We start from the raw sequence: 27,398 nt of genomic DNA, 5'->3' as shown, positions 1-27,398 counted from the left end.
TAGGAGGCTAAGTGTTTGGATCATGTACAAAGTTGGACCATGGAAATGGAAAACACCATACTGTTACAGGCTGTAACAAAGCCAAATAGCACACATCCTAACATGAGTGTACAGTTCTTATGATTCTAGCAAGAGGAAGGATATATCCTAGGGGATCATTGTGCAGTTCTGTGGCTCATCTGGAGGTTGTGAATTTGCTAGAAATCTTCAAAACATGGACATTAAAAAGGCATGCTCTTTTGCAAGGAAATTAAGATGATGAGGTGTAAAGGAAAGAAGTCTGACAAATGTACAGAGAACACACAGACTAATGTATACAACCCTTCATTTATCCCCATGCATAGGAGATGCAATGAAAAACTTTGCTGCTTTTGCTTCAACAACTTTCAGTATATTTTCTGGATTGAACTGTGCTCAGGTGTGTGGATCAGATCAAGTTGAGAATGTTGCACATCAAATTTGTTCTCCCCTACCAGTAAGAAAGAACTAGATATGTAAATTATTCAAAAGAATAAGCTGCCATTCTGCAGTTGAAAAGATTCTTCATTGTTAACACCTTCTTTGGGTGCCAAAGGTCCAAAGTCAAGCTTTTTTAATGCAGAAAATACCTAAAGAGTGATCGTTGGGTAGATCCCGGTGTAGGGATTTTGCTTTGACTTCAAATACTTCTGCATATGGATACAAATACTTGTAGAAAAGAGATGTTACACCTCCTTTTCTGAATGGAGTCATACTATAGGAACTCTGAAAAGGACAACGCTTTAGGATTGCTGTGATTAGTTTGGTAAATGTTTGTAAAAGGGAAGAGAGATTTTGTGGTTGTTTAGCACAATCACTCAAAATCTCAGAAATTCAGTGCCTGAAAACAGGCCCTGGTAAAAATGGACTACTGAGCAGAAAGAAAGTGAGATAACCATAATATGCTTGTAAAACCCATTTATCACATAGTTTTAGAATCTGATACAGGGCTCAATGGTCCAACCCCAGATATGATCAATGAAACCACTGTATGTGAAGGAAATCTAATTCTTTGAATGCAGAACCTTCATCAATAACAAACTTTGGCTCATTTACGTTGTAAAACCATTATGGCAACATAAGTGCTGCTATTTAAATATACAGACACCCAACCATGCTGCTGAGATTTCTCTGATATCTGCTCTTAAAGGCATAGATCAGGAACAGATTCTCTTTCCACCTTGCCTGTTAGGCTCTGTGGGATGCACTGAAGCACATAAATCAATTATCAAATCAACACATAAGTTGTCTCTATCCTTCCATGTAGTTCACATGCTGCCTCCAGCACATAAGGTTGTAGTAGTGGACTGCCAGCTTTCAGACTTGGCTGAAAAAGCATTTCATAGCTGACCACTGCATGTTCCCTTTTGGCAATGATGTAGGATTCAAGAGAGTGACAGTGACCACAATGGAAAAGCCCTACCCTTTGGTGCTCCATGTATGTGTTCTGGGCACGGGGCAAACCAGTGAGAATAAAGAGGAAAAGGAATTTATAAACTGGTAAACTGCTGTGTAGAGCAAAGAAAGGTCTTCCTGTACCCATGGAGAATGTGAAAAACATTCAAGGAATCCAATGTGCTACTGGGAAAGCAGATTACTGTTCCCTTTCAAGTAGCAGCATGGCCATGTTGTACAAACATTGCCTTCTTTCTGTGTTGGCTTTGTTTAATGATAGTGATCTGTACTTTTGCAGAAATCTCAAACTATTCTCTCCAAGTGATGCATGAAAAGGAATGATAATGTGGAAAATTAATAAAGCTAGTAAAAAAGGCTGGAGAGCAGATCAGCAGAAATGCGCAGGGTCTGGGCTGGTATGATATGGTGACAGCAGCAAAACTGTAGACTCAGTGATTAAGTCACATGAACGTTTTGCATCTACTGAATATTTTACCTGTCTCTAATGTCTTCCCATCCCTCTTTACTTATGAGAGTTTTTTGAGTGAATTTATTCAGATGTACAACTCAAAATTTGTTAAACTTTCCTATTGTCACAGGCTGGAATGAGACAAAGAGAATCTTTAAGAGTTCTTGTGAAGGCACTTCATAGTTTTTACTCCACTTTCAGTAAAAGTAGTTAAAAATGAGCCAGACCACTAATCCTCAACTTCCCCTTTATAAGAAGGGGCTCTCAAAGAAGTTGTGGTGTGGCAAATTTTTCTCATGTTTGCCATTCTTCTCAGAGGAGAAGACCAGAGAATCACCTTCTATTTCATATGAGGAGGTAGCAGAAAGGTAGTTGGGTGGGGAAACTCAGGGTTTCAACCTCTGTTATAATATTTTTACCCCCCTCCAGCTCTTGTGATCTTAAACCAGGCTCCTCACTTTACTTGGCCATCAATCTCTGGTACACAAGTGTGGTACAATGTTTTTCTTCCTCTCTACCCTCTTCATGATAACCACTGAATAAAGCAGCAAGTCACACACAGGTTTAGCTGTCACAGCTATTCCTCCTGACATGGGCTCTCCTTAGGTTGCTGACTACCTGTTGAGATTCAGCCAGCAAAAGCTGTGGGACCCTGGGACATACCTCATGTCAGGCTCTGCAGTTGCAGCGTGTAGTGGCAATCTCCCATTTCTGTCAGGTATGTTCTGCTTAGCACTGTTCCTGAGCAAGCTGACACAGCCTTCCAGCCAGCCCTAAAAAGCAAGAGCATGTAAACAGGAAAGGGAAATGCATCAGGCCAAATCTTTTCTTGTTGGTGTTGGCATTTGTGTGTGACTGCAGCCATTTCTGACAGCAGAGGAACTGGCCTTTTTTTCGTCCAGTTGAGGTTTCTCAGCACTGAGAATGGTTCCCTTCAGAGCCCAGGTCTCAAACTAGCTTGGTCATTCATTTCTCTGATAAGGTGAGGTGTTTCATTTACACTGTACTTTGTTTTTTTCTGCAGCTGTGGCAAGTACTGACTGCCTAAACAGTGATTAAAACACTGCTAATTCCTGTATCACTAGTAAATGCTACACATATTCTTGCATGGGAATACAATTATGCTAGATTAAACCAGGAACATGCACATTTAATCTCATTTCTTTTGTGAGATCTTAGCAGGGATGGCAAATGACTAGTAAAAACCTCAGAGTGTGGTCTTATGAACGTTGTTGCAAAAGTTTGTATTTGTGACAATGTTAGACTGAAAGCAGCACCAAAACAGATGGGATGAATCAGTTCTTGGACTAAAACCCTCTATTGATCACCCTAGCATAAAAGCAAGTAAACAGTCTGGTTGTAAGTTGTAACTGCGTAAATCTTTCAGTCCCAGGGAAATCAAGCATTGGTTTGAGTGTTTTGCTAAAATCTCCACAGGCAGTTGGTAAAGACCATTCCCTCCTATATGAGCTATATTGGATTAGCATTACTAGCATTTTTATGGAAAAGGTGTGGAATGGTGCAATCAGTACATGCCTGTTGAAGCTCTTAGTGGAAATACAAGACCACCAAATCCTGCATGTGATTGTGACTGTGCAGCTCTGCTGAATTCAGTTCTGGACTGACATGTCAGTCTGGACAGACATCACAGCCAAATGCTCCCTAGATCTCTGGTTATATCCATCACAGAAACAGAAATGGAAACTTCTAAGCCTGGGTGGTTTAAATCTATTCCAGTAATTTCTTTTTTTTTCCAAAGAATATTTTTTCTCCTCCAGGAAAGGAGGAAGGAAAAAAGGAGCATGACACTAATTACGGAATTCTTTAGAAATATCTTGCAGAGGAAATGTTTTTTCTCAAGTAAGTGTGGCATGTTCCTTGCACTGGATAAGACTGCCTGTTTTTGCTATTTTCTATGCTTATTTTCAGGCTAAGCATTGCAAAGCTAAGCAGAAGCATTGTTTTTATCCTGAATTTTCAGGGAGAAACTAGATGCAAGGGATGTCATTTAATTAGGCTGCCACAGGACCTGTTTAAATGGGTTGGCAGTCATCCAACCATAACTCATACTATGCAGTATGGGTGAAAATTCCTTCTTTCTGTCCAAATAATAATGGAAGCTCACTCTGCTTAGCTAACTTGGTCCCCATTCTCTCTCTGAAACCTGAATTACCTTCTGCAAGGAGTAAAAGGCCAAGGAGAAGAGGACCATCCTTGTTGCTTCAGAAAGGTGTGCCACATCTCCCTTCCCAAACGTCTCAGTGAGGTGTCTGCCCCTACTGTCATTTGCATGTAGGTTGATCAGGGGATTGGATTGCTTATGATCTGAATATCTGGAACTTGCAGCACCCTGAACTTCAGTTCTCAGCCTGGCCACGCAAAGTCCAGCCCTACAGTGAAAAGAAGCAATGCCTTGGCTTATGTGGTGTGCAGGAACACCAGCCTGCTGACCACCAGAATTTGAGACAGGAATGCCCTCACTGGAGCATAAATATCTGCTGCTGACTGTGGGAGGGAAAGAAGTTAATCTGCATATTAAGAACAAGAGGGGACTTTCCAGTGCACAGAAAATAAATGATTTTCTTGAAACGACACAGAGGACCCTGGATCCTACTGAGATCCTCATACCACGCACTGATTTTACAGCCTGAAAGAGAAAGAACACTCTGACAGGAGTCCTGATCCTCTTCTAATAATCATTGCTCCAGCTTTGCATCATAGTAAAGTTTCAAAACCAATTCCACTGTTGTCTAGAACCAAATGTTTTGCACTTTTTTTCCTTCTGTAGTATAAACAGAAATCTCTTTTTGGTCTGCATATTTACTCTCTTCACTCCATCCTTCTCCCCCAAGTCTTGGTACCAGATAAGTTGCCAGAGATAAACTGATACGTCCATAGGCATCTTGAGTATTAATATTTGCTCCCATCTTCAACAGAAGCTTCACTGTATCAACCTGGCATCCTGACACAGCATGCATCAAAGGGGTGCAACCTGGGGAAGAAAGCCAAATTTTTTTACAATTTTAATTTTGTCAAAGCCATAAGATACAGTTTCTTATTTGCTAATGTTAACACTGGCAAATTAACAAATTCTTCCTCTGGCAACTGTCCAACAGTTGTACTCAGCTTTTTATAAGCAGGAAGTAACTGCTATGCCACTTGCTGACCACCAAATTTAAAAAGAGTGTGACTTCATTAGCAAAAGCTTTGCCTCATTAACTCTTCCTCTGGAGGAAAAAGCGCTTTTCTGTTGACAAGTTCCCAAAATGAGCTTTTGGTTTTGTACACCATTTTGGATGCTGATAGTCTTCAGAATGACTAGTAGCCAGATATGGTGCTTGGCTAATCTTCTCAAATGCCAGCTTTGTTCTTTCCCTGTGTATTCAAAACAATTATGAAATCAAGCCCTGTCCCTTGCAAAGGTATATGTGTGCCAGTTGGTGCTTTATGTAGACAACAACTTAATTTGAACACTGGATTTGTTCTAGGATATTTTCTTTTCTGTTTTCTTAAGAACTTTTTTATTATTCTGCAAACAATTTCTATGCTGTAAAAAACCTGAAATCCACATTCAAACCTAATACTTGACTCTTATCACAAAGTATTATGATGTCATTTAATTGCTTCCTCTTCCTTCCAGTCTGTTAACCGCTGAAAAACAGCAAGAAATTTTCCTGCAGAATCTAACAAACCAATTTAAAATTACTAAGCTGGGAATATAGAAGTTAACATGAAAATTAGAAATTATAAGACTATTAGAAACTTCAGACACAACTGAAGAATAATTATTCTTACTGGATTCAGTGAGACTGCTGAGGAAATGTGCTACTCAATCTGAGGTCACACAGACTCTGACAGACGTGCAGGATATGACCTATGTGTTTTGTATTGCACAACTCGTCTTTAGTTACATTTGTATGTACAGTGTAGCAAACAAGTTAATTCTAGAGATGAAATACTTCTATTTGCTGATCAGCCCATCTCCACCCACTACTCCACCCACCCTTTGGATCTAGTCCCTCTCCCCTTAAAGGTCCAGACTGAGACTATTTTATCTTGATTAAGCTTTTCCCTACTGACTAGTAAATGTTTTAATGATAACAGTTAGAATGTTTGCTTTAAAGTGTAAAAAACCCCAGTAGCTTAGTAAAAACTGTTTGAGATTAGAAGAGACAATGTTCATATAGAAGAGACTGCAATTAAAAAAATACTTTTGATAAACAAAGTCTTTCTTGAGAACAGCTTCCAGGGATCTGTGGCTCTAATTCACTTGGGAAATAGATGCATATAAACCTCAGCCAATGTACAAGAACTAAGCATTAAATAGTAACCTGAACACAAAATGACCATAATCTCACAGATAAAACAGATTATGTAGATGACTGCACACTGTACAACCAACCCTTTGGCAAAAAATTACTTGACAAAATCATTCAAGCTGTGACTGTACACATACTTTTAAAGTACAAAGACTGTAATCTCCTACTTCAGAAATGTGTAGAATGTATGGCTTTTGGCTTTGATAAAAATATTTTTTTCCTTCCCTGAAATGACAACAATTTCTCAGCACCTCCCTAAATAAGATAAACTAATGGTACTGTCTATTTATAGTAAAACAGCTTATTTGAATCCGTATAAAAATTGCAATTACAATTACATGCAGAAAGAAATCTCCAAACTGTGCATTTCCAGTGGAATAACTCAAATTTATTCTACTACTAAATATAATCTTCTGCACACAAAAATCAGGATGAAAAATTGGAAAATTCAATTGCAAGCTGAAGCAACAAGTCTCCTGAGAACAAACCCAGCCTTCATTTACCCTCTCTGTCACAACACTCAAGGATAAAAGGATCTTCCCGAATCACTGCAATCAGTGTGGTCACATCACCATTGGCTGCTGCTTGGTAAACCACAGTCAAGTCAATCTCTTCTGCTGCATCAGCTGCAGAAAAGGAGCATGTCCATGAGTAAGCAGAGAGCAAGTACAAAAATGATAAAATAATGACACATCTCACTGAGTTTTAATGACTATGTGACTTGGGGTGGAACAAAGTGTATCTAAACATCACTGTGGACTTTATTAGTCATCTGGAACTTGTCACCACAATGTCTTCCAAAAACTTTCAGACATGGACACTGAAAGGACTTAAGAAAACTTCTGGAAAGTTTCCACCTCTTATAAGAAATTATACTAACATTAGTGTAACAGGACGTGAGAAACAACGAAGTAATAACTGAACTAGCTTATAATGTTGCTGGCTACACTCTTATGATGGAGGAAGAAATCAGGACCCAGATGTTTTCAGTTTCAATGTTATTCTTGCACCAGTCAGAAGACCAAGGCTTTTCACTTCCCTGTGCTGTCCAAGGGAATTCTCTTCTTAGAGGAGTGAACTTCTGGCAACAGTAGTTTGTGTTGATTATTTCTGCAGAAATGAAAAATGGAATATTGCTTGGAACCCACGATAAGTTTATTTTGTTTGGCAACTACAGTGTGAGTTAATATTTAAACCAATGCCTTGCAGGACCTGTTCCCAAACGCTCCTCAGATTTTTCTTTCTAGAGAAATTAATGTAATAATTCCTTCTTTGCTTGCAGACTGGTCATCCTATGTTCCACATGCCTACATCTCCTTTGGCTTCAAGTGGACTATTAAGCTGTTAACTCTAGGAGTCAAAAGAGTTAATTTTTTGGCGCTGGATCAAATCAGACATACTGGTAAAATGCTCTAGATATGTATATCTAGGTCAGACACAATCTCATGTTTCTGATCTCTGTTAATTCAAAAAGAAGTACAGCTGCAGCGAGCTCAGCTGTTCACAGTGGCTGAGGGTCTGTTGTGGTTTAACCTCAGACAGGAACTCTGTCTGGAGCCCTTGTTCGCTCAGTCCTTGCCCTGACCCCGCTAGGGTGGGAAGAAGAATCAGAAAAAGGTAAATCGGTGGGTTGAGACAAGAACAGTTTAATAATTGAAATAAAGTAACATATACTAACAACAACAACAACAATAATATTAAGTAATTGTAATGAAAAGGAGGGAGAGAGAGAGAGAGAGAGAATGAGAGAGAGAGAGAAATAGAGAGGAATAAAAACAAAGAAAGGCAAGTGATGCACAATACAACTGCTCACCACTTGCTGACTGATGCCCAGCCATCCCCCCACTTTATATACTGGGCATGTTGGCCTGCGGTATGGAAAATCCCTTTGGCCAGTTTGGGTCCGATCTCCTGGCCATGATCCCCCCACCTCTTGTACTCCTGCTTGCTGACACTGAAAAGTCCTTGATTTAGGATGAGCAGTACCAAGCAACAACTAAAGTTGCTGTGTCACCAACATTACTCTTTTACTAAAAAACAAAATATAGCACTGTACCAGCTTTTAAGAAGAAAATTAATTCTATCCCAGGTGAAACCAGGCCAGGGTCAGAGCTACAGAGCATATAATTTGTCCAGTCGCTGCACTACCTTGTTAACAGGAGAAAGTAAAACTGACACCTAAATCACACTAGAGAGTTGATCAAAGGAAAGACAGATAAAGTGACTGGTGACTTATCTGTACTGTTCTATCTTCTGGAGATAGCATGACTATGTAAGCTGTGCAGAAAAAATGGAGACAGTTTAAACAGAATTTGAAAAGTTTGTATAAAGTCTTTATCATAATCAAATAATACATTATTCTTAATGCACTGATATAATATTTTAAACGTTGTCATACATATTTTTGAGTGATCTTTAAATATTATTGTAAAGCATTAGCCACACTATTCGCATTGTGATCAGACATTGCCTCAGATGAACCTGCATGAGATCTGTGTTGGGAGTTACAGCTTAATTCCCACATGTGACCTTCTCTCCCTGTGGTGCAATCAGCACTCTGGACTTCAAAATTTGGCTGCCATGGAAACACAATCTGCTCTTACTCTGGAATAGGTTAGTCTGTCAAAGCTGGAGCTCTGGTTGTGGGCTTTGGAAAATTAGAAAGCTAATGTTAATTCTGCCTTTGCCACAGATTCCCTTTCCATTGCTTCTCAACTAAAGAGAACCTGATTATTTTCTTTCTTCTAACTGGTATTTTAAATTACAGATTTCATAAAATTTGTGAATAAAAATGTTAACTTGATTTTTTATTCTACTGAGGAGTCTATTGCTGAAGGAAGCATTCATTTGGCTCAGAAGATTTGTCCTTTGTGCCTGGGAGATCAGGAGAGACTAAGAGTCACTGCCTCTGGAGAGTCATCATCAGTGACCAGTATATATGAAAAAAAGAAGTAACTTTACCACAGGACCAGTTAATACTTCCTTATCACATCAGACCTGCAGACACCTTTCACAAATGGCAAACTCAGCAAAAACACGTTAGTAACAAGCTCAGGTCTGAACTAGTCCCTTACTCGAAGAGAGGTGTAATTTGGGCTGGGTGGGAGGCAAGGAAACAGGACAGACATTGACTGCTTGTGTTGTTCCTCTTGACTAGTCTCTGGAGGTACATGGGGGGTGCCAGCCATAAGCACCAACACAGGCCCTCCCACAGCTGCATGTCGTGTACAGCTGTGCATGGTTACTGGCTGGGTATGGTACAGAAAGATGCTGCTGGCATTGGGAAAGAAACCATCAGATGTACTGAGACAGTGAATCAAAGGGGCACTCACCTCCTTTGATACATTACACATTTTGTACTTTTTTTGCCTTGTAAGTACTGTTATATCTTCCTGTTGTGTGTCAGGAGCAGAGAAATCCAACCACAAAATGAAAATCTCTATCTCCTGAGCACAGCAGTTGCTTACCTGGAGGGTGGTATGGCAGGAAGATGAGGACATGGATGCACACCTTCATGTGTGTCTCTGACTGCCTCTGCCCCTTATCATCTAGGTAAAACCAAAAACACCTCCCCTGTGCCTTTGCTTATGTTAGGCTGAATCTGTTTTCCCCAGAGCAATTATCCTTCTACATGAGGAGAGGAAGCAAAACGCTAAACGAATGGATGGATGGATGAATGAATGAGTACAGTTTTCCCCATGTCTGATCTTGCAGAACACAGGCTCCATTCCTGTTAAGGGATGGGGTCATGAAGCCTCAAGGATTCACATTTCCCCCCCAAGTCCTAGCTGTCACAGCAAGGAGAGTCAGGTGGACTAGGCTGACACCCTGCTGGCAAGGGAGCCTGGGCCAGGAGGAATTGGTGAGTGCCCATATTATGCATCTGATAGAAAGTAGACTGATTCCTAATTTCACTAATTCCACAATTTCCAGTGGGTGTCTTTAACATGATCCATATGGCTTTGCATGGTGGGTGAGGAGGAAGACATATATAGTCTTCTGATGCTTCACATGATAGGGAGCAGAAAATGCCAGGAGGGCTTGAACGTCATTTATGCTGGATGCACTTGGTTCCAGGTGACACAACATCTACCATTTCATCTTCCTCCAGCTTACCTTGTCAAGGAAGGAAAGAACATAGGCACAAAGCTCACAGGCCATTTCTTTTCGAAGACACCTCCCTGGACAGAAGAGGAGTGGTTTGGAAAGTGGGCATTTTGCAGAAGGCAACAGTTAGGTACTGAGTGCTTGTGTCCCTCGCCCCCTCTGTGAGCTTACCCTGCCAGGGGGCTTGGCTGTGGCTGGGGCACCAGCAACATGTGGCATAAAGGGACTGTGAACGCCAAATGCCTGATCCTCCATCTTCAAATATGCTAGAGTTACTCCATTACTGTCTTGCAATTCTATAAATGCCAGTCCCATTTCAGATACATTTTACATTGTATTTTGGAAAATTGCTGTGCTACTGGTGAAAGGAAGCTGTCAGTCAGCTTCAGGAAAGCAGAATGTCCAACTAAGAGCCTGCATATAGAGAAAGGGAGAAACTGCAGGCTGACACAACAGCAGTGTAGAAAGGTCTGGAAGGAAAGACCAAATGACATAGTTGTGGCATCTTTTGTAGCTAAAATCCTGGGAAAGAATCGAAGTTAAAAGCCAATCTATCTGAAATAAGCTGCAGTGTTTTAAAAGTGTGTCATTTCTTCAAGACAAAGTAGCTGTCTTTTGATCAGAAAAGGGGGTATACAAAGAGAGACACAATGATCACAGGATTCAGAACAATGAAATTATGCTGTTTGTGACATTAATTCTTCTCTGACTGTCCTATGAAGAAGGCATGGGTTACACAATTTCTGATGTCAGCTGATGTGTTGTTTTACAAAGTGCATGTTAGATGTATATAAGTGCATGCTTTCTGGCGCATTGGATTTTTAAGGTCTAAATAAACTTGCCAGAGCTTGACAATGGCTGATTTAGAACTTTCTAAAACACAAAGTACAGAAAACCAAAGACAGGATAATAGGATATTTTACGTTCCTTGTGAAGAAGAAATATTTATGCATGTAATTTACTCCCCTCTCTCTCATAAACCCTTGTCTCCACCACTAGCCTTATGTGATTTCCTACACTTTGTTGCCAGGACACAATACTGGGCAGTTTGTTTGGTTTCAGCCCATCAGTGCCAAGGGTCAGTGGGGGGTGGATGAGTGCAGTTTTTGGAAACTGTAATTCATTCTTTAATGTTATGGATTTATGGAATTTTTAACAAAGTAATAATCCCTGTCTCTACCTGGCCGTGCATGTACCAGTGCAGGCCTTTGTCTAGTTTCTCTGTTTAACTGGTAAACACTTGAAGCCAGGAACAGCACACATTTACTTAAATGCACTGAGCAGTATTAAGAGGGAAGGGGTTTCTGGTTTGGGTACTGCTTGCCTACTGTAAGTCCGATGTTGCTGTTACTATTGTTAAGTATTATAAGATATTAATGAGCAGTACTATAGGATGTGTTGCAAAGAGACAATATGATTTTCAAGCCTGGAATGCTGGGTTTTTTTTAATCTGTAGCAAGGAGATTTTTCTGATGTGTGTTGTGGAGAAAAAAAGGTTTGTGGGGAGGGTTGAATTATTTTTTTGGACCAACAGATATCAATCTAGTCTGTTTGAAAGCTAGTTTCTATTATTCCATTGTTATAAATTGCTCCAATGAAAGACATTCCCCTTCCCCTTGCTAAAAAAATTATGTCTCTTAAATCAGTATTGTGCCACAAAATTAAGATGGTATTTAGATAAAATCCACCATACACTGTTAATTTTGAACAGAACACTATTTGCATGATAACCACTGAGTTCAATGTCCCACTGCTGTGTGTTTTATGCTCCTGCTCCCCATCCACCTCCCATGCAGCTAGCTGGGAAGGCAAGCAGTAAGCCACCAATCACCTAATGAGCCAGCATTCCTGCAGTGGTGGTGAAGGGGATATGGTGAATTTATCTGGAGGATTTGCTATGAGTAGAGTGTGACATGGACTGGAGATGATGCTGGACAGGAATTAGAATGGGTCAGTGTGGAGAGTGTCCTGGCAGGAGGAGGGGCTGAGGATTAGGACCAAAGGCAACAGGCAGATGTTGCCTTCCAGCTCTCTCACTTCTATCTGGATAAGCTGGTTAGGGTCAGTAGTCTCCTGCATTGCTCTCTGCCCCCTAACTATCTGGAAACTTGACTTCTCCTTCCCAGGCCTGATGATATTCCAGCCTTATTCCTCGCATGACTTCCATAGCTCCCTGGCAGCCATCTCCATGGCACTGAGCATGCAGGGTTTCCTCTCTGCCTCCCCAGCCTGAGCCCTGCTGAGTCAGCATGTGGCACAGGGAATACTCCTAGTGCTGCACAAGTAGAGGTTGAGAATGGCTGTTTGGAGCTGCAGAAGCTCAGACAGCTCCACACCTATGTCCTGCTGGGGAAAATGCTCCTTATGTCATTCACAAGCTTAGGAGCACCTGTCTCTATTCCTGCAGTACCCCTTCCACCATTGCACTTCCCTGTCTCCTTTATACTTGCTGATAGTACGTTTTTATCTCTTGTCACTCAGTTTTGCTTCCCACCCTCCCCCCCACTACATGGGGGTGGGTCCCAGCTGGATTGGTGTAAACCAGTACTCCCAAGATTCGCTCAGGCTTTAAGTGCTGCTGTGGCTGAAAGGTAGCCACAAAACCACCACTTTCCAAGGGCTATACTTACTTTGGGTTCACCAAAGAAGTGTAGGCAAGCACAAAAGTACAACCTGTGGGACCTGGCTGCCCAGAGGGCACCACAGTGTCTGTCTTCCTCCTGCCCTGCATCTTTGTTCCACAGCCAGCACCCTCACTGTGGGGCCAGCGTGGCCGTGTCAGCTTGGACATTTTGCGGGTGTGCACTGGAAACTGTGCCCACTACACACACAGTATTTGGCAAGTTGACTTAAAAGAGAATTTGGGGCAACATGGATGATCAAACAGTGACAGTCTCATGCTTTCAGAACATAAAAAGGATGCCACTGCACTTGTAATATACATCAAGCCGTAAAACATAAAAGCTTATACTGGCAAATAAAGATACAACACTTAACTTCAAAACAGACAACAAAGATACATCTGTATTTCCACAGCAACCTTACCATGTAGAAAATCTTCACGTTAGGGGGCTTAATGATATACAAAATGCACAATTGTGCTAATACTCACCTATACAGCTTAGATTTGCCAAAACGAAGTCGATCACTTGTCAGCACCTAATCCTTTTAATGTAGACTTACGAATATCAGCTATCGTTAAATTTTTACTCCATTTTAAACTGCTGTTTGCAAGTACTGCAATAACTTTTAATATATATCCATAAGAGGATTAATATACAATATAAAAATATATACATCCATCTCTCAATGCTAAGCATAAGAGTAATTAGATGTTGTTGCTATTCTGCTGAAAATTTTATTTTTAAAAATCACTGTAGATAATAGACTTAAATATCTGTCTGAAACCGATGGAAGAATTCCTTTATGTGCAAACAAAATAAAACTGTTCTTCTCCAAAAATTTATGTTATTCATTCTGTCAAGTAATCTTAGTACATTTGCATGGGACACATGGGAGGACCAAAGGATTTTGAAATTAGCAGCAGGTGACTTACCTTTGTGCTGATCAAACACTGATGATGAACTGAAATCCATTGTGATCTATCTCATTATTTACAACCAGACCAGACAAATGCCATCTCCAGGGTTTTGTGGGAAGAATCTCATGTATTACAGTACACAGTGCACTGACAGCTGTTGCCAGTCTTCTTGTCAGAGAATTAAACTCGCTTTTACGGCTGCAGGTTGTAGACAAGGCAAGAGTCTGATGGAAACACTGTATGCTGTCACAGACCTTCCTAAAAGGACGTACCTGGAAGCTTAAGTGAGATTCTGAAAAATGTCAGGTCTTCAGCGAGTGGCAGTGCCTACGAGCAGCCGAGGGATGCTGCGGCTCCCCAGGCTCCAGCAGCCGAGGGCTGGGTGAGTGGGACCGGGCTGGCAGAGCGAGCATGTGCAGAGCTCCAGCGCAGGTCGGGGGCAGACATCGGTCCTGGTTCCATGTGCTCCAGGGATGGACAGCCCTGCGGGCGGCCTGCCTGTGCTCTCACTCTCAGCACGTGGCTGAGGATGGTTTGTGAAATGATCCTTTCAGACATCACCCCATTTAGCACCTTCACACAGAACACAAATTAGCAGATTTAGAGTTAGTTATAGTACAATGAAGGGATAATAACCAACAGCACATTACTGTGGCTAGAGTGGACAGTCTTAGCTATAACTGCACAGGACAACATATACAACAGTGCACAACTGTGCTAGTTTTAGGTGGAGTAGAATTAATTTTCTTCAAAGCAGCTGGTACGTGTATGGCTGTGTTTTGGGTTTGCTGGAAACAGTGTTGATAACACAGACATGTTTTAGCTATCACTGAGTAGTGCTCACACAGGGCAGGGCCTTTTCTGCTCCTCACCTCACCCCACCAGGGAGGAGTCTTGAGAGCACAAGTAACTGGGAGGGGACACTGCCAACACATCTGATCCTAGCTAGCCACAGGGATATCCCATCCCATATGGTGACATTCTCAGCATGTAAAGCTGGGGGAAGAAGGAGGAAGGTGGGTATGTTCAGAGTGATTGTGTTTGTCTTCCTAAGTCACCATTACATGTGATGGAGTCCTACTGTCCAGAGGAATGGCTGAACACCTGCCTGCTCGGGGAAGGTGGTGAAAGAATCCCTTTTTTTACTTTCCTTGTGCACACAGTTTTTGCTTTCCCTATTAAACCATTTCTATCTCAACCCATGAGTTCACTCACTCTTACTCCTCCAATCCTCTCTCCTGTCCCACTGTGGGGGAGTGAGTGAGTGGCTGCTTGGTGCTGAGTTGTCAGCTGGGGTTAAACAACAGGGAATGCTTCAAACCCAGTGTCTGCCAAAGTGACAGTAGATCCATGTCTTTATGCTTTTTTTTGACTGGGCTTCTGCCTTCCCAAGTTGAGAACTCAGACTCTGTACTGTAAAGGGGATGGCACCCTGGTGAGCTTTGCTTTTTCATAGGTTATTTCTGTGGAAGTAAAATAAATGGGCTAACTTGGAATTTACCTGGGGGAGTAGATGACCAGCAGTGCCTAGTGACTGGTGGATGGGAGGAATATAACAAGTTCACTTAGCACTGGTGCACTGAAAGAGACACATCATTACTGCTAAATAAGGCAAAGTAATATATGAAAATTAGGAAAGGCAATATACTTCTGGCCCAAAAGTGCAGGCAGGACCTACACTAAAGCAATGCCTATGTTTGGTCAGCCTAGGAAGCCCCTACCCTTTATTGATTGTATTTATTCTGTTCTGGTGTTTTGACTAATTCCTGTGACTACTGCAGATGCTAGTGACAACATAGATGTGGACACTGTAGGAGTTGTATCTGGAACTCATTCACAACCAAGCACCTGTTCCTAAACATAAATCCAAACTACATGTTTGAGAAAAGATAGTATGGTCCAGGAAGCAACACAGCCTCAACAGCTTGAAATGAACACCACAGCTGAAATTTTCTCAAATGTGACAGTGTGATCTACTCAAAGGTCTTTAACTGTGGAGAAGCATGTGGCAGGACTGTGGAGTCAGAGACTGGCTGTTCTTTTCCCTACTGCTGACTGGTTTGTGGTTTGCCTTGGCTCAGGCAAACTTTTTTACATTGAGGAGGCACCCACCGTGTGGCAAGTGCTGTCTGTGCCATCTGGGAGCAGAGTCCTGGTTATGCAGATTGTCAGCTCCTAACTGGCATCTACTTGCCGGGAGGGTGGCTCCAGCTGTGGTGCTGGCAGATGAAGTCCAGTCCATCCAGTCTAAAACCCTGACTCTGTTCAAAGAGCTGCCATGGCTGCTGACTTCATGGAGGAGACACTGGAGACAACAGTGTCTTCTGACCAGTATCTCTGGTCAGAAATTTTGAACTGCAATTCATCACCCCTGGTACTCTTTGAAAGACCACAAAAGTGGCTTTTGTTTTCTGCATGTGACAAGAGGCCCTGTGTACACAGGATTTCTGACCCTGGGCACTGCTACAGTGCAGGTTACACAGGTGTTCCACTGTCCTATACTTAAGCCAGTCAAATAAATGCTCACAGTTTTACCTGCCCATTTGCCCTTACTGGATCCTTGTCTTTTTATTCTGCTCCTGAAATGAAGGCAATGGACCCTGGGGAATACTATTCACTCTTGCAGTGCATTAGCCTGGGGATGAGGTGCATTGCAGGTATGCAGCCAGGGAAACTGGGGGAGGAACACCTGGCAGCTGATGGCTTGTGCATCCCACATGTGGACAACATTGGCTACAGCACTGTTTACATTTGCCAGGGGCTCAGATGGCCTTTAGCTACAGGAAAGTGAGGCACCTCCTCTGAGACAGGTGTCCACAGCCCACAGATACAGACTTATGTTTAAGAGTTGGCAACTTCTTTCCCCAACATCCATCAGAAGAGAAGTAAGGCCAATGCTTTAGCAAAACACCTTCTTCCATGTAGATGCAAACACCAGGTGAATACAATTCTGTGCCTCGGCTGTGGTAGACATTCCACAACTCAGAGGCTGCCAGAAAAGCTGAGATTTAGGAGCTGGGCTTAAGTCACTGACTTCTCTATATTGCCTCTTTAGAAGAAGGAAATACCTCCAAATTCCTCAGGATATCCGAGGCTCAGTGGCTATGAAAGCAACCCTGGCTAAGGTCAACAACGCAACAGAAGTATTAGAAGTTAGTATAGGCAGTAAATAAAGATGGTAGCTTTAATATTGTTAATTTACATTATTCTTCAATTTAAGCAAATTGTTCTTGACTTTTTATGCTGTCAGCAGTAGTTGTTTTTTGGGGGATTTTTTGGGGGGAGAGAGGGGGGAAGAAAGCCCTAGTACTGAAAAGTGAAGAAGAGAGAATAGAAGAAACAGAGTTGTTGTTTTTTTTAATTTTTTTTGCCCACATTTGCTGCTTATCAATGTATCTGCATTTCACTGTGTACAGGGTAGTAAACTCTCCTTCTCCTTCTAATTATTGTTCATTGGGTGAATGCAAAAGTTGCATTCACAGGGAGTGAGTGAAACATAAATTCAAATGCTATGTAAATGTTATTTACTCGGCTGCAGAGCAGGGCTGAAGACTGGCAATGCAGAGACTGGGAGCTCTTTGGTGCTTACTGCTGACAGCTCCTGCTCTGTGCCACATTGCCATCACGACCAGAGACTCAGCTTACAGATATTCTCTTCTGCTGCCCCTGCAGAGAACACTGGCAAGTGGGCAAGGGTTTTGCATTCATTTGATGCAATGACATAGTCAGTGCGTTGGAGGAAGGACGAGCCTCTTCCCTTGCACAGTGCCTGGAGCAGCAGTGCCCTCTTCTGTAAGGAGCACTGCCAGCAGCCACCACTGCAGAGGCAGCAGCTCCAGCAGTGAAGTGCTTCCCTGCTTTCTTACAAGCCTGACTGTTCGCACCCTCAGTATTCCTTGGTAAGTATGCAATCTAGGGAATTGGAGCCATAATTAACAGAGGGATACCATCAGCCTTCACTTCCAGTTTCTAATGAATTTTATTAGTAATAATTTGATTGTAAAGTATGTGAAGTACCGTGCTATATATAAACTAACTCTTCATTGGATTTGGAGCTCCGTCTGCAATGTTTGGAATGTTATCACCAAGCTCAGACGTGTGGAGAAGTCAGACCACTAGCCAGGCAGAAGGAGTCAGCTCTGCTCACTGGTTGGGACTGATTCGGAATCCACCCAAATGAACAAAACCTCCCTTGAAATGTCAGCAGATAAACAGTGACTGGAGAAAGGAGAATGAAGTCACAACACATTAGAGGTTCTCACATGGAATATAAGACAGAGTGAGGACCTACTCTACTTTGCTCCCTGGTTTGTAAAGCCAAATACATCCTCTGCTCAGTCACTATAACCTTTTGCTCTTGACTTCAATGGGATCAGAGCATCACTTATGGTATGATTTATTGGTATATCAGTAGATACCTGTGAAACAAATTTAGTGAGAAGTCAACATGCCTTAAAGTCTGTTCTCTAACTAGAGTAGGGCTGTTAAACAGTTACTGGGTTTATGTGTATTGTTTTTCCAAATGATAATCTGTTTGTAAGTAACAAACCTAAACTTAATTTTTTTTCTGTGTGATTGTTGTGCCCACTTCAGAAGGAGTGGGGAGTCTCTCACTGAGTTTATCACCCTGACCATGCTTTCTCTTGTTAACTTCCAAAAACTTCCCTATGATATTCCAGGTCTAAAACTGCATTCAGTGCCTCTGGCATGGTGTAAGGCTGGTTTGACGAGCCTGTCGCAGTGTGTGAGCCAGATGTCCCTGTGGTGGAGCAGATGGGGTGGATGTGGAGAACTGCTGAGTCAGGAGAGTCAAGGTGCAGGTGTGTCTGTCCTGGGTACACACTCTGTCTGAGACACAAAGGAGCCAGAGATGGGGCACGTCACTTTTGTGGTGTTACACTGTTAAAGAGAAATTTCTGGGCAAACCCTCACTTTAAAATTTATTTTTAAAAAAATCTGTTATTGTTCTACAGGATAATATAATGAAAAAAAAGCAAGTATCTGTTCCAGGTCAGATCAAAGGTTCACCTGGCCTGGTCACCAGAGTGTCTGAATAGCACTCACCAGCACCTGTCTGGCGACCTGCAGGACCTGTGTGCAGTGAGTGACATTTTGTCTGAGCACTCCCCTGGTCTCCAATCCTTTTAATACTCCCGCAGAATGGTCTCCAAGGCAGTGCTGTGATGCTGCTGGGTTCCAGAAGGTGGTGGGCTAGGATCAGCAATTGACTCCATGAACCAGCAGGAGCAACTCTTGAGTAGAGTAGAGAGCACTTACGTTGCTTTCCATTAAATCCTTTTAAGCACTGGAAGAAAAGTTTGTCTGTGGGGAATCAGTAATCTCTGACATTATGTAGTGCATTAAGAATGCCTGAAAATTAATCAAGTCCCATTCCACATATCAAATAACAGTACAGAGCATGACTAATCATCTATGAATGGTAAGCTCTGAGAGCCTTGATGTAAACCTTTGTGATAGTAGGTTTGCATTGGTAAAATACAGGAAAAGCTTAATGTATGTTTTTACCCCTTTGACTCTCAAATGCTCTATCTTAAACAAGGAAAACTAGGAATTTAAAGATAGATAGCAAATCACAGGTGGATTGGAAACAGTATTGAGAAGAATGGATCAAAAAGACAAAACAGAGTGACTGGTGTAAGTTAAAAGGCAAAGGGAGAAAATCATCCACTGCAGCATTGCCTCAGGAGAAGGGCTTGTTCCCAGTGGATGAGGATGAGGATGCAGCAGAAACTGAGGTCTTGCTGGGACAGCAAAGTCAACTCATCTTTGTACTGGATCCAGAGTAATAAAATCCAGTGGATGTCTGAATGTCTTTGCAAGCCTATTTGCACCATTCTGCTTTTGTGTGGTTGCTGTACCAGTTTTCCTAGAGTATGCACAAGAGTGGGCTGGTGAGGGAGTATTAGCTGCTCTGGGAGCACTACCTGCCATACCAATGGCTGTGTTCAGACTCTACAATGGGACATGTGGATGACACTGGCAGTGTAACAAATCCAAACAGGCACAACTAAACAGAGAACAGGAAATCTAAGTGAGAAATAAATTCTTAGAGGAACAGCTTAAAAAAATTCCTACTTCGTCACCTGCTTCTGAGCACTTTTATATTGTATGAAAGCCAAATATGAAGCATCCAGTCCAATTAGCTGGGGTTGTAGAAACAACAGGAATCTATTTATGGTGTTGTAGGATTATTATATCACACAGATCTCCTCTGTTCCTCATTAATGCTTACAATATACTGATACCAGTCAGCCACACTTTGTATTTTTTTCTGTAGCAAGCCATGGAACCACATGCCTTCTTTCCATTCCTGTTTCTCTGAATTTATTTCTCTGCCTCTTCATGCAGAAATCAGAGGACAATAACAAGACTAAATTGCGCACCTGTGTCTTTATGTTGTGTTCTTTTTAATGATTTCATCTTCATATAATAATGGATGTTTCTGTACCAGGGTAAGTGCATGTCTTTGGGCTGCTGACCCCTCCTGTCTGACGTGTAAAAAATCCCAACATAGCTTACAGCCCTTATCCTGACAATTTATCACTCGGCTGGGGAGGTAGCATGGTGCAGGGAAGCTGACTGGCACAGTGAGGAAGTTGTCAAGGCATGGCTACAGTTGGTGACAAATCAGATTTACACATAAGAAAAGTGGTTGCTGGAAAAAGTAGTAACATCAACAAAAGCGTTTTGGCATGGTCACATTGCAATGACAGATGTTATTATGAAGTTGACCATCAGAATTTACACAGTGTCAGAAGCATAACTTTTTGCTTCCTCCATTCATTTCTTGTTATTGACTTACATAATTTTTCTGTTTACAACTACAACCTGGAAGCAGTTTACTTTTTCAACTGCTGACCATTTTTCTACTGCATATTAACTCCATCCCATGCAGGCAAAAGTAAGTACAATGCAATGACATGTGACAGGATGTTACTTGTGCAGCTTCAGCAATGACCAGGTTAGTCCAGATGTAAACAGATAAGTAATGCAGCTGCATAATGCATCAAAATCTGCTCCTCTGACTCTCTTTAGTGTGATTATAGTGAGGTGTGTAATATGGAGTGAATGAGCTGATGAATTCTTTTTCATATTTGGGATAGTTGAAGGTATTAAAGTCTTTGATTAGCAATGTTTTACATTTCATTGCCAAACTACGTCAAAGTCCCAGATATGAGAAACAAACAAAAAAGGTGTCAGTAACATGCAAACTATAAATTATGGCACAAAGGATTTAATCCTGCATTCCTGGCATACCAGGGACCCCTCTTGATATCTTTTCCAAGATTATGAGCTTTACTTCAGGTTTGCAAGGTGACAAGTGCATTAGTAGTGATGGAGCACATAAGTCTGCGGTTTGGGATTGTTACACTTACACAGAAGTGCCAATGAAACTCAAACAAAACCGCAAACATTTAACTGGTATCTCACCATTTGTAGTGCACTCACTGTCAGAATTTGAAGTTAAGCAGCTGAGTAGGCCATAGTACTAGGGGCAGGTTCAGAAGAAAGCCAAACAACATGATCCTTTAGAAGACTTACACTACTCTGACAGCCCAAGGCGCATCAGATTTGCAGTCCATCAGGTCTCTGGATTGCAGCGGCATATATCATTGCTTTCATGTAGCCAGAATAGTGCCCAGACTTAGAAGACCTATTTATGGATGCCCCCTTCACCTGCACAATTGCTACTATAATTATGGCGAAATTATGGTGGTATTGGGAGGGCTAAGCAGGCACTGTGCTCCCATGGTGTCATGCAGGACTGAAACCCAACCTAAAACTCATTTGAGGTCCCAAGATTTTCCAGTCTGCCTAGAGAAGACATGAAAAGGTTAGAAAAAGTCACTGAGGTCAAGTACATTGTAGAGAACACTTGGAATGCCATAGCAGGGTCACACACCTGGCTGGCAGTTCTAGGACTACCAAAGAGCTTCCAAATGGCCATGGCAGGTGAGTGCTGGGTCACTTGATACCCTAGTTTTGGAGCAAGGATGGCCTTATTGATCAAATACTAAATTGGAAAAGTGTTGTGTCCTGCTGCAGTCTGCCCGCACAGGCTCTGCTGTTTCAGTTTACTAGAAAAAATAGTATTCATAGAAATATTATTCATAGAAAACAAAAGGTTTATACACAGCACTGATATAGTTTTAAATACTGGAGTGGATGTTTGCAGGAGGGCTGTTGTAAAGTTTGCTCATTTCTCACTGTGATCTCTAGAATGAGTGTGCAACAGAAATTTAGAAAACCTATTTTGCTGCTGAGTAGTGGCTTTTATGTGAAGTAATTTTTGAACTTCACAGGACCTTTCTTGAGATTACAAAACCATCCAAGTGGGTCAAAACATGGCCTTAAATTATATGTATGCTTTAACAGGCAAGAGAAACTGGAAGCTCTTTGGAACCACTTGAAAACTGTGTGTGCTTAATCTGTCTGTCCGATATATCCCACATATATGCATGGGAAAAGTAAGTACAAAGAGGAACTCTTGCTCTACAAATGTAACTGAAACCTGCAGTTATGTTGGTCATGAATGATTAATGGATTACACATGAAGATGTGGTGCCGGAACAGGAACACGAGAGCGGACGAGATGAGGTGCTGCAGCTGAAAGGGATGCAGCACTCACACAGGGTGTTGTGACACATGGCCTGGAGTGCAGCGCAGAGCTATGTCTCATACCAGGTTTTCCATGGCACAAAACCCCATGGCTTTGTCCCTGACCTGTGGAACCCATTCTAAGTGCATCTCCCCAAAGGTTAAATGAGCGCAGTTCTTCCTGGTGAAATTGCCCTACTTCAGATGTTTCTCATAGAGAGGGAAATGTTTTTCAGTCTGGTTAGTCAGGATTACAGTAAAAAAAAAAAACAAAACCAAAAAAACCTAGAATATAGTGAAAGCAGGCATTAGCTAAGGGAACATGCACATCTTCTTGGGAGACATAGCTTGTGGGGAAATGACTTTGCTTCATCTCAGCTGGTTTAGAAGACAGCTTTCATGGCAGAAACTGTCAGTGGTGGCAATGCCATGTTTGCAGGTCCAGCCTGGCCTGGGTACCCCAGTGGCTGCAGATGGACTGGCAGCTGTCGGGTGGCAGGGAGGGTCTGTGCCTGTGGCAGCTGCATGGCTGTGCAGCACCCTGAGGCCCGTATAGCTCCTTAGGTGGCCAGGTCTCCCAGCAAGCTCCCAGAAAGCTTCCATGCCTCTGGGCTTACCCTCATCCTGAGTGTAAGCCTGGGGGTGTGCTGCAGTGTGACTTTTGTGATGGGGCCATAGAATCAGCTGTGGTTTTGTGCCTGCCCGAGCTCTTTTGCGTAGATGAGGTGTCTACAGCAGATTCAGGACAGCAGGGGAGAATACACAGGGAAGCAAGAGTTGCCCGTGCCCTCATGAATTCTGTTTTTTCTCACTGACTGTGTGCCTTTTGATTTTGTTCCTTACTCACTCCTCCTCAGGCCTGCTGTAGTTGCTGGTGGCTGGTGGGTGGGATGAGAGCACATCCCTATCCTGCCCCTGGGCTCCACACCATATGCTACCCTGCCTCCTTGGAGCAGCTGCTGGTGCAGGCAGGACTCACCTAGACAGCCTTCAGGCAGCCCTGCAGTGCCTGGCAGCAGGAAGGCAATGTGTGGTGGGAAGTGCACGGGGGTAGTGACACCTGTTTTTCCACTAACCTCGGCATTTAAAATTAACAGCCTACAGACCCATCCCTTCATCCCTTCTGGGCACTTTGCAAAACAACTCGAATAACATAGAAAAAAACATGCGAGACTCCAAAAATGGTCTTGTGATTTGCTGTATGACTGAGTTAAAGAAGAAGCATTTTAAAGTTCTTTGAGCAAATTTTTGTTCTTGAAATATTTTGAAATTATAGCACTTCCACCTGTTGTATAGTTCTTTCTTTTTCAAAGTATCTGGAGTCACTTTGGCAGTTTGTAAGTCCTAAGCTATTTATTATAACATTATCAGGAGTTGATAGGGCTGCATACAAGTAAATATAAAAAGTACTTTCATTTTTTGAAAATGTGAGTCCTATGGAATAGGCCAAGATATTTTTAAGTATGTGAAAATGTATACTGAGTTGTTTGTGCTAACATTCAAGTTGACTTAATAGTAAAGAAAGTCCTTTGCAATTATTTTTTCTATTTCACAACTGGTGACTTGTGAGGTTATAATCCACAACTGTCTGGGCAGCTGCATGAGTATGAAATTGTTGTGTCTGCAAATTATGAAGATGTCATGACTCTCTCTATAGATGAGTGAGAAATTTTTTCTGGCCTTTGTTATTCTGCTTTTATAAAATATCAGTCATTAGCTACTCTTCTGAGGATTTTATGTTTTTGTTTTCCCCCCAAAAGTGATAAGTATGCATAAATCTTTTAGGACAATTCTGACACTGCAGGGATTTAAATCTATGCAAGCAAGGCTGGAGCTTTATAATCTCCAGAAACCATTTTAACGTATTATGTTATACATAATGCTCATAGATGACCATTCAAACAAAAAGAACACTAAACAGTTTACAGTCATTTGCCTACTGAGATTTGCAAAACCATACACATGCAGACACAGACACTCACAACACATTGTATTTTCACACAAACATACTCTAGGGCCTTTACCAGTCTTTAGCTGGAAGCTGAAAGAGGTTATAGAAATTCACCAAAAAGATACTGCAGAAGGCTCAGACATAGGGGAAAAAAAAAAGAAATCTGTACAAAATAAAACCAGATAACAGACAACCTTTTACTGAACTTGCTTAATCCAGGAGGGGATTTGCTAATGGGTGGTGGGAAAGGGTCAGGAGACTGTCCCTGCTCCTCCTAGAGGCATATATTTCATGTCACATGCATGGGGAGCAGCTGTGCAGCCTGTCCAATCCACTCCCCGGCTGTAGTGAGCTCCGTATAATCCATGGCAGATTTATAACTCACCCGAGGTGGGGCCACGTGGAATGACTCCATCAAAATTCTACAACGAAGTTACATGGTACCAAAGGCACTGTGGACCTTTATCTTCAAAGATACTACAGGATCTCCAATATTTATGGGATGAGTAGGCAGCTGCTCGAGTGTCTTCTGCAAAGACCATGAGCAGCAGGTGCTTTCAAGTGTAGGAGCTCTATCAGTGGTGCATAGGGATCTACATTTCTCTGAGGTTCTAGGTCTAGTTCCTTTTATGCAGATGTTGCTTAAGCCAGTAAGTAGTGCAGATATTTTGAGTTTGGTGGATATCTGCTGTGGTTAAGGGCAGCAAAATGGCGATTTCTTCCAGTAGGAAAAAAATGCATTTACTTGCTCAGATTTTTGCAGCTGAGCACCATGAAATGAAATAAACGGAATGAAATTATGAAAAACTTTCCTGGAACAAATGCCCATGTATCAGAGCTAATAGGATGCAGATATTTCTGTGGTCATTTTCTAAGGACAACATTGTCAATATAGAGCTGATCCAGAGCACGTACAGCAGCCACTTAAACTTGGGGGATAAATTTCTCTAGGAGTTCCAGCAACAGTGAATTCAGACCAGCAATTACTAAACCAGATTAAATATAGCAGACAGAGGTTATAGTACAAAATACCTGCCAGTAGTATTTGTCATGATGCCAGAAAGGCTTCTGAAGTATCTTACAGCAGGTTTGCTTTTCTTCTAGTAGTAGGGTACTCAAGAGAGGAGAGACAATAATGTTCTTAGATTGTAAAGAGACTAGAAAGCTTAAAATTGCTTAGCAAACACTGGCAAACCTGGCTTATAGTAAGGCCATTTCTATTGCAGTCTGCTGCTGTGTTTATCTTTGAGCAGGGAAGAAAGTATTTCACAGAGCTGTTATCAGAGGTGGCTCCAGGAGTCTCTGGGCCATACACTGTGCAGTAGAAAGTGTATGTTCAGAATGCCAAGAAAAGTAAGAGTGACAGGAGGAGAAGGGGACAGGGTATAGCAGTTGTTTTGTGGGATTTGGCATTCCACTCTTTGGTTCTTCTACTTGTACAAAAGATGCAACTGATTTGGTCTTCATATCTGTATTTCTCTCTATTGGGTGCTAAATGTCCCATAAACACAGCAACCAGTGTACATATGTGTATTTTTGAATATATGTATATACCCCCATCCCTGTACACATTTACACACACATATATAGTGGCCCAATATATATGTACAATTGATGTTTGTTGTGATATGCTTATTTGGAATGCTACTGATGGTGCTGTTCCCTCAAAATTATTGTGAAGTCTCCTGTTTCTTTTTAGGTAATCCTATTGATAAAAAGCTTTCAGAGGTAGAACACAGTATTTTATTATTTGAGGACAATTGAAAATGAAGATTTTCTTTGGATCCATGTTTTTACTCATCCCATTAAATATTCATCACCTGGATATTTCAATCAGGATTATACTCTCTAATAAGATTAATTACATAGCACTTGTTAATTAGGGTGGTTGTCTACTAGACTTTTTCTGAACAGCATGTAGGTTCGTGAAACAGAATACTTTGGAGGACAAGTGACTGTGTGAGACCAAGATCAGAGGCAGGATAGTGCAGGATATATGACAGTGCAAACATGAGTGTTAGCATAGAAGTGCTTTTTAAACCAGTCTATTAAAAGATACTAATAGGAAAAATGCATGACAGACATACTTCTATAGGAGTAATAATGTCTGTTCAACTGCTATTCAATTGCTTTTCAAATGTATTTATTGAATTTGGATAGATGATGTGGGCAGACTGCAGTTAAAAAAGTTACAATGAGTGTATCATTTGTCTCTCTTCTGGGTTGAATAGTATTCCCAGAATGGATTGCATTTCTCCCCAAGTAAATGTGTTTGGTCCTAGGAATTGATCTAGTTGTTCAGCTACCCCTAAGGGGTCTTCTAATAATCTCCCTATATCTTTCTTAAATGCCCGAACTTCACTTGAGCTTAGGGGAGCATTTACAAACCCAATTCCCCCTTGTACTCCTCGCAAGGGCACTTCTCTAAGTGGGTATAATTCTCGTGTTGAGTTGAGTGCACCCCTTCATTTTCTTCACTGGAGCTGTCTTGTTCTACCAAAAGGGCTCTAACTTCCCTTGGGGTGGTTCGTCTCTTCTTCCAAGTCTTATGTTTTTCAGGACTCTCACTCTTATGATTTTGGAGGGTAGTGGAGTCTGCAGTTAAAGGAGTTTGTACAGGGGAAGAATAACTCACAGGTGCTGTGGGAACAGCAGCCAAAGGAGGTTGTAAAGAAGGTGATGGAAGGGGCTGTGGAAGGGGTTGTAAAAGGGGTTGGGAAGAAAGGGACTGTGGAGGGGGTTGTAAAAGGGTTTGGGAAGAGGGTTGTAAAAGGGATTGATGAGGGGGTGGATTATAGGGTGGAGGTAAATTGTCTAATGGCTCCCCTTTGGTTTCTGTTAATTCCTTTTCGGCTTGCTTTTCTTTCGTTAACTTATAAACTTTAGTAGGTTCTGGCCAAACCTCCTCTTTCCAGCAAGCAGCATATTCACTTTCTTCAGAGTTTATCGGCTCCTTGCTTTATGTTTACATAAATGTTG

General features: G+C 41.8%; 1 protein-coding gene across 1 annotated transcript in view; it reads right to left on the bottom strand.

Moving 5' to 3' along the window:
• Positions 1-13,904, bottom strand: part of ANKRD55 (ankyrin repeat domain 55) — a 52,901-nt gene extending 38,997 nt beyond the window's left edge. The window contains 4 exon segments of the mRNA XM_051804452.1: positions 2,546-2,655; positions 4,744-4,874; positions 6,705-6,827; positions 13,865-13,904. Of these exon segments, the coding sequence (XP_051660412.1) occupies positions 2,546-2,655; positions 4,744-4,874; positions 6,705-6,827; positions 13,865-13,904 (404 nt within the window).
• Between the last annotated feature and the right edge of the window lie 13,494 nt (positions 13,905-27,398).

This window comes from Manacus candei, unplaced genomic scaffold (genome assembly GCF_025592945.1).
Source record: "Manacus candei isolate 608988 ecotype Guabito, Panama unplaced genomic scaffold, ASM2559294v1 h1tg000061l, whole genome shotgun sequence".
NCBI lineage: Eukaryota > Metazoa > Chordata > Aves > Passeriformes > Pipridae > Manacus > Manacus candei.
The sequence above is the reverse complement of the archived record's forward strand: the minus strand, read 5'-3'. Positions and strand labels throughout refer to the sequence as shown.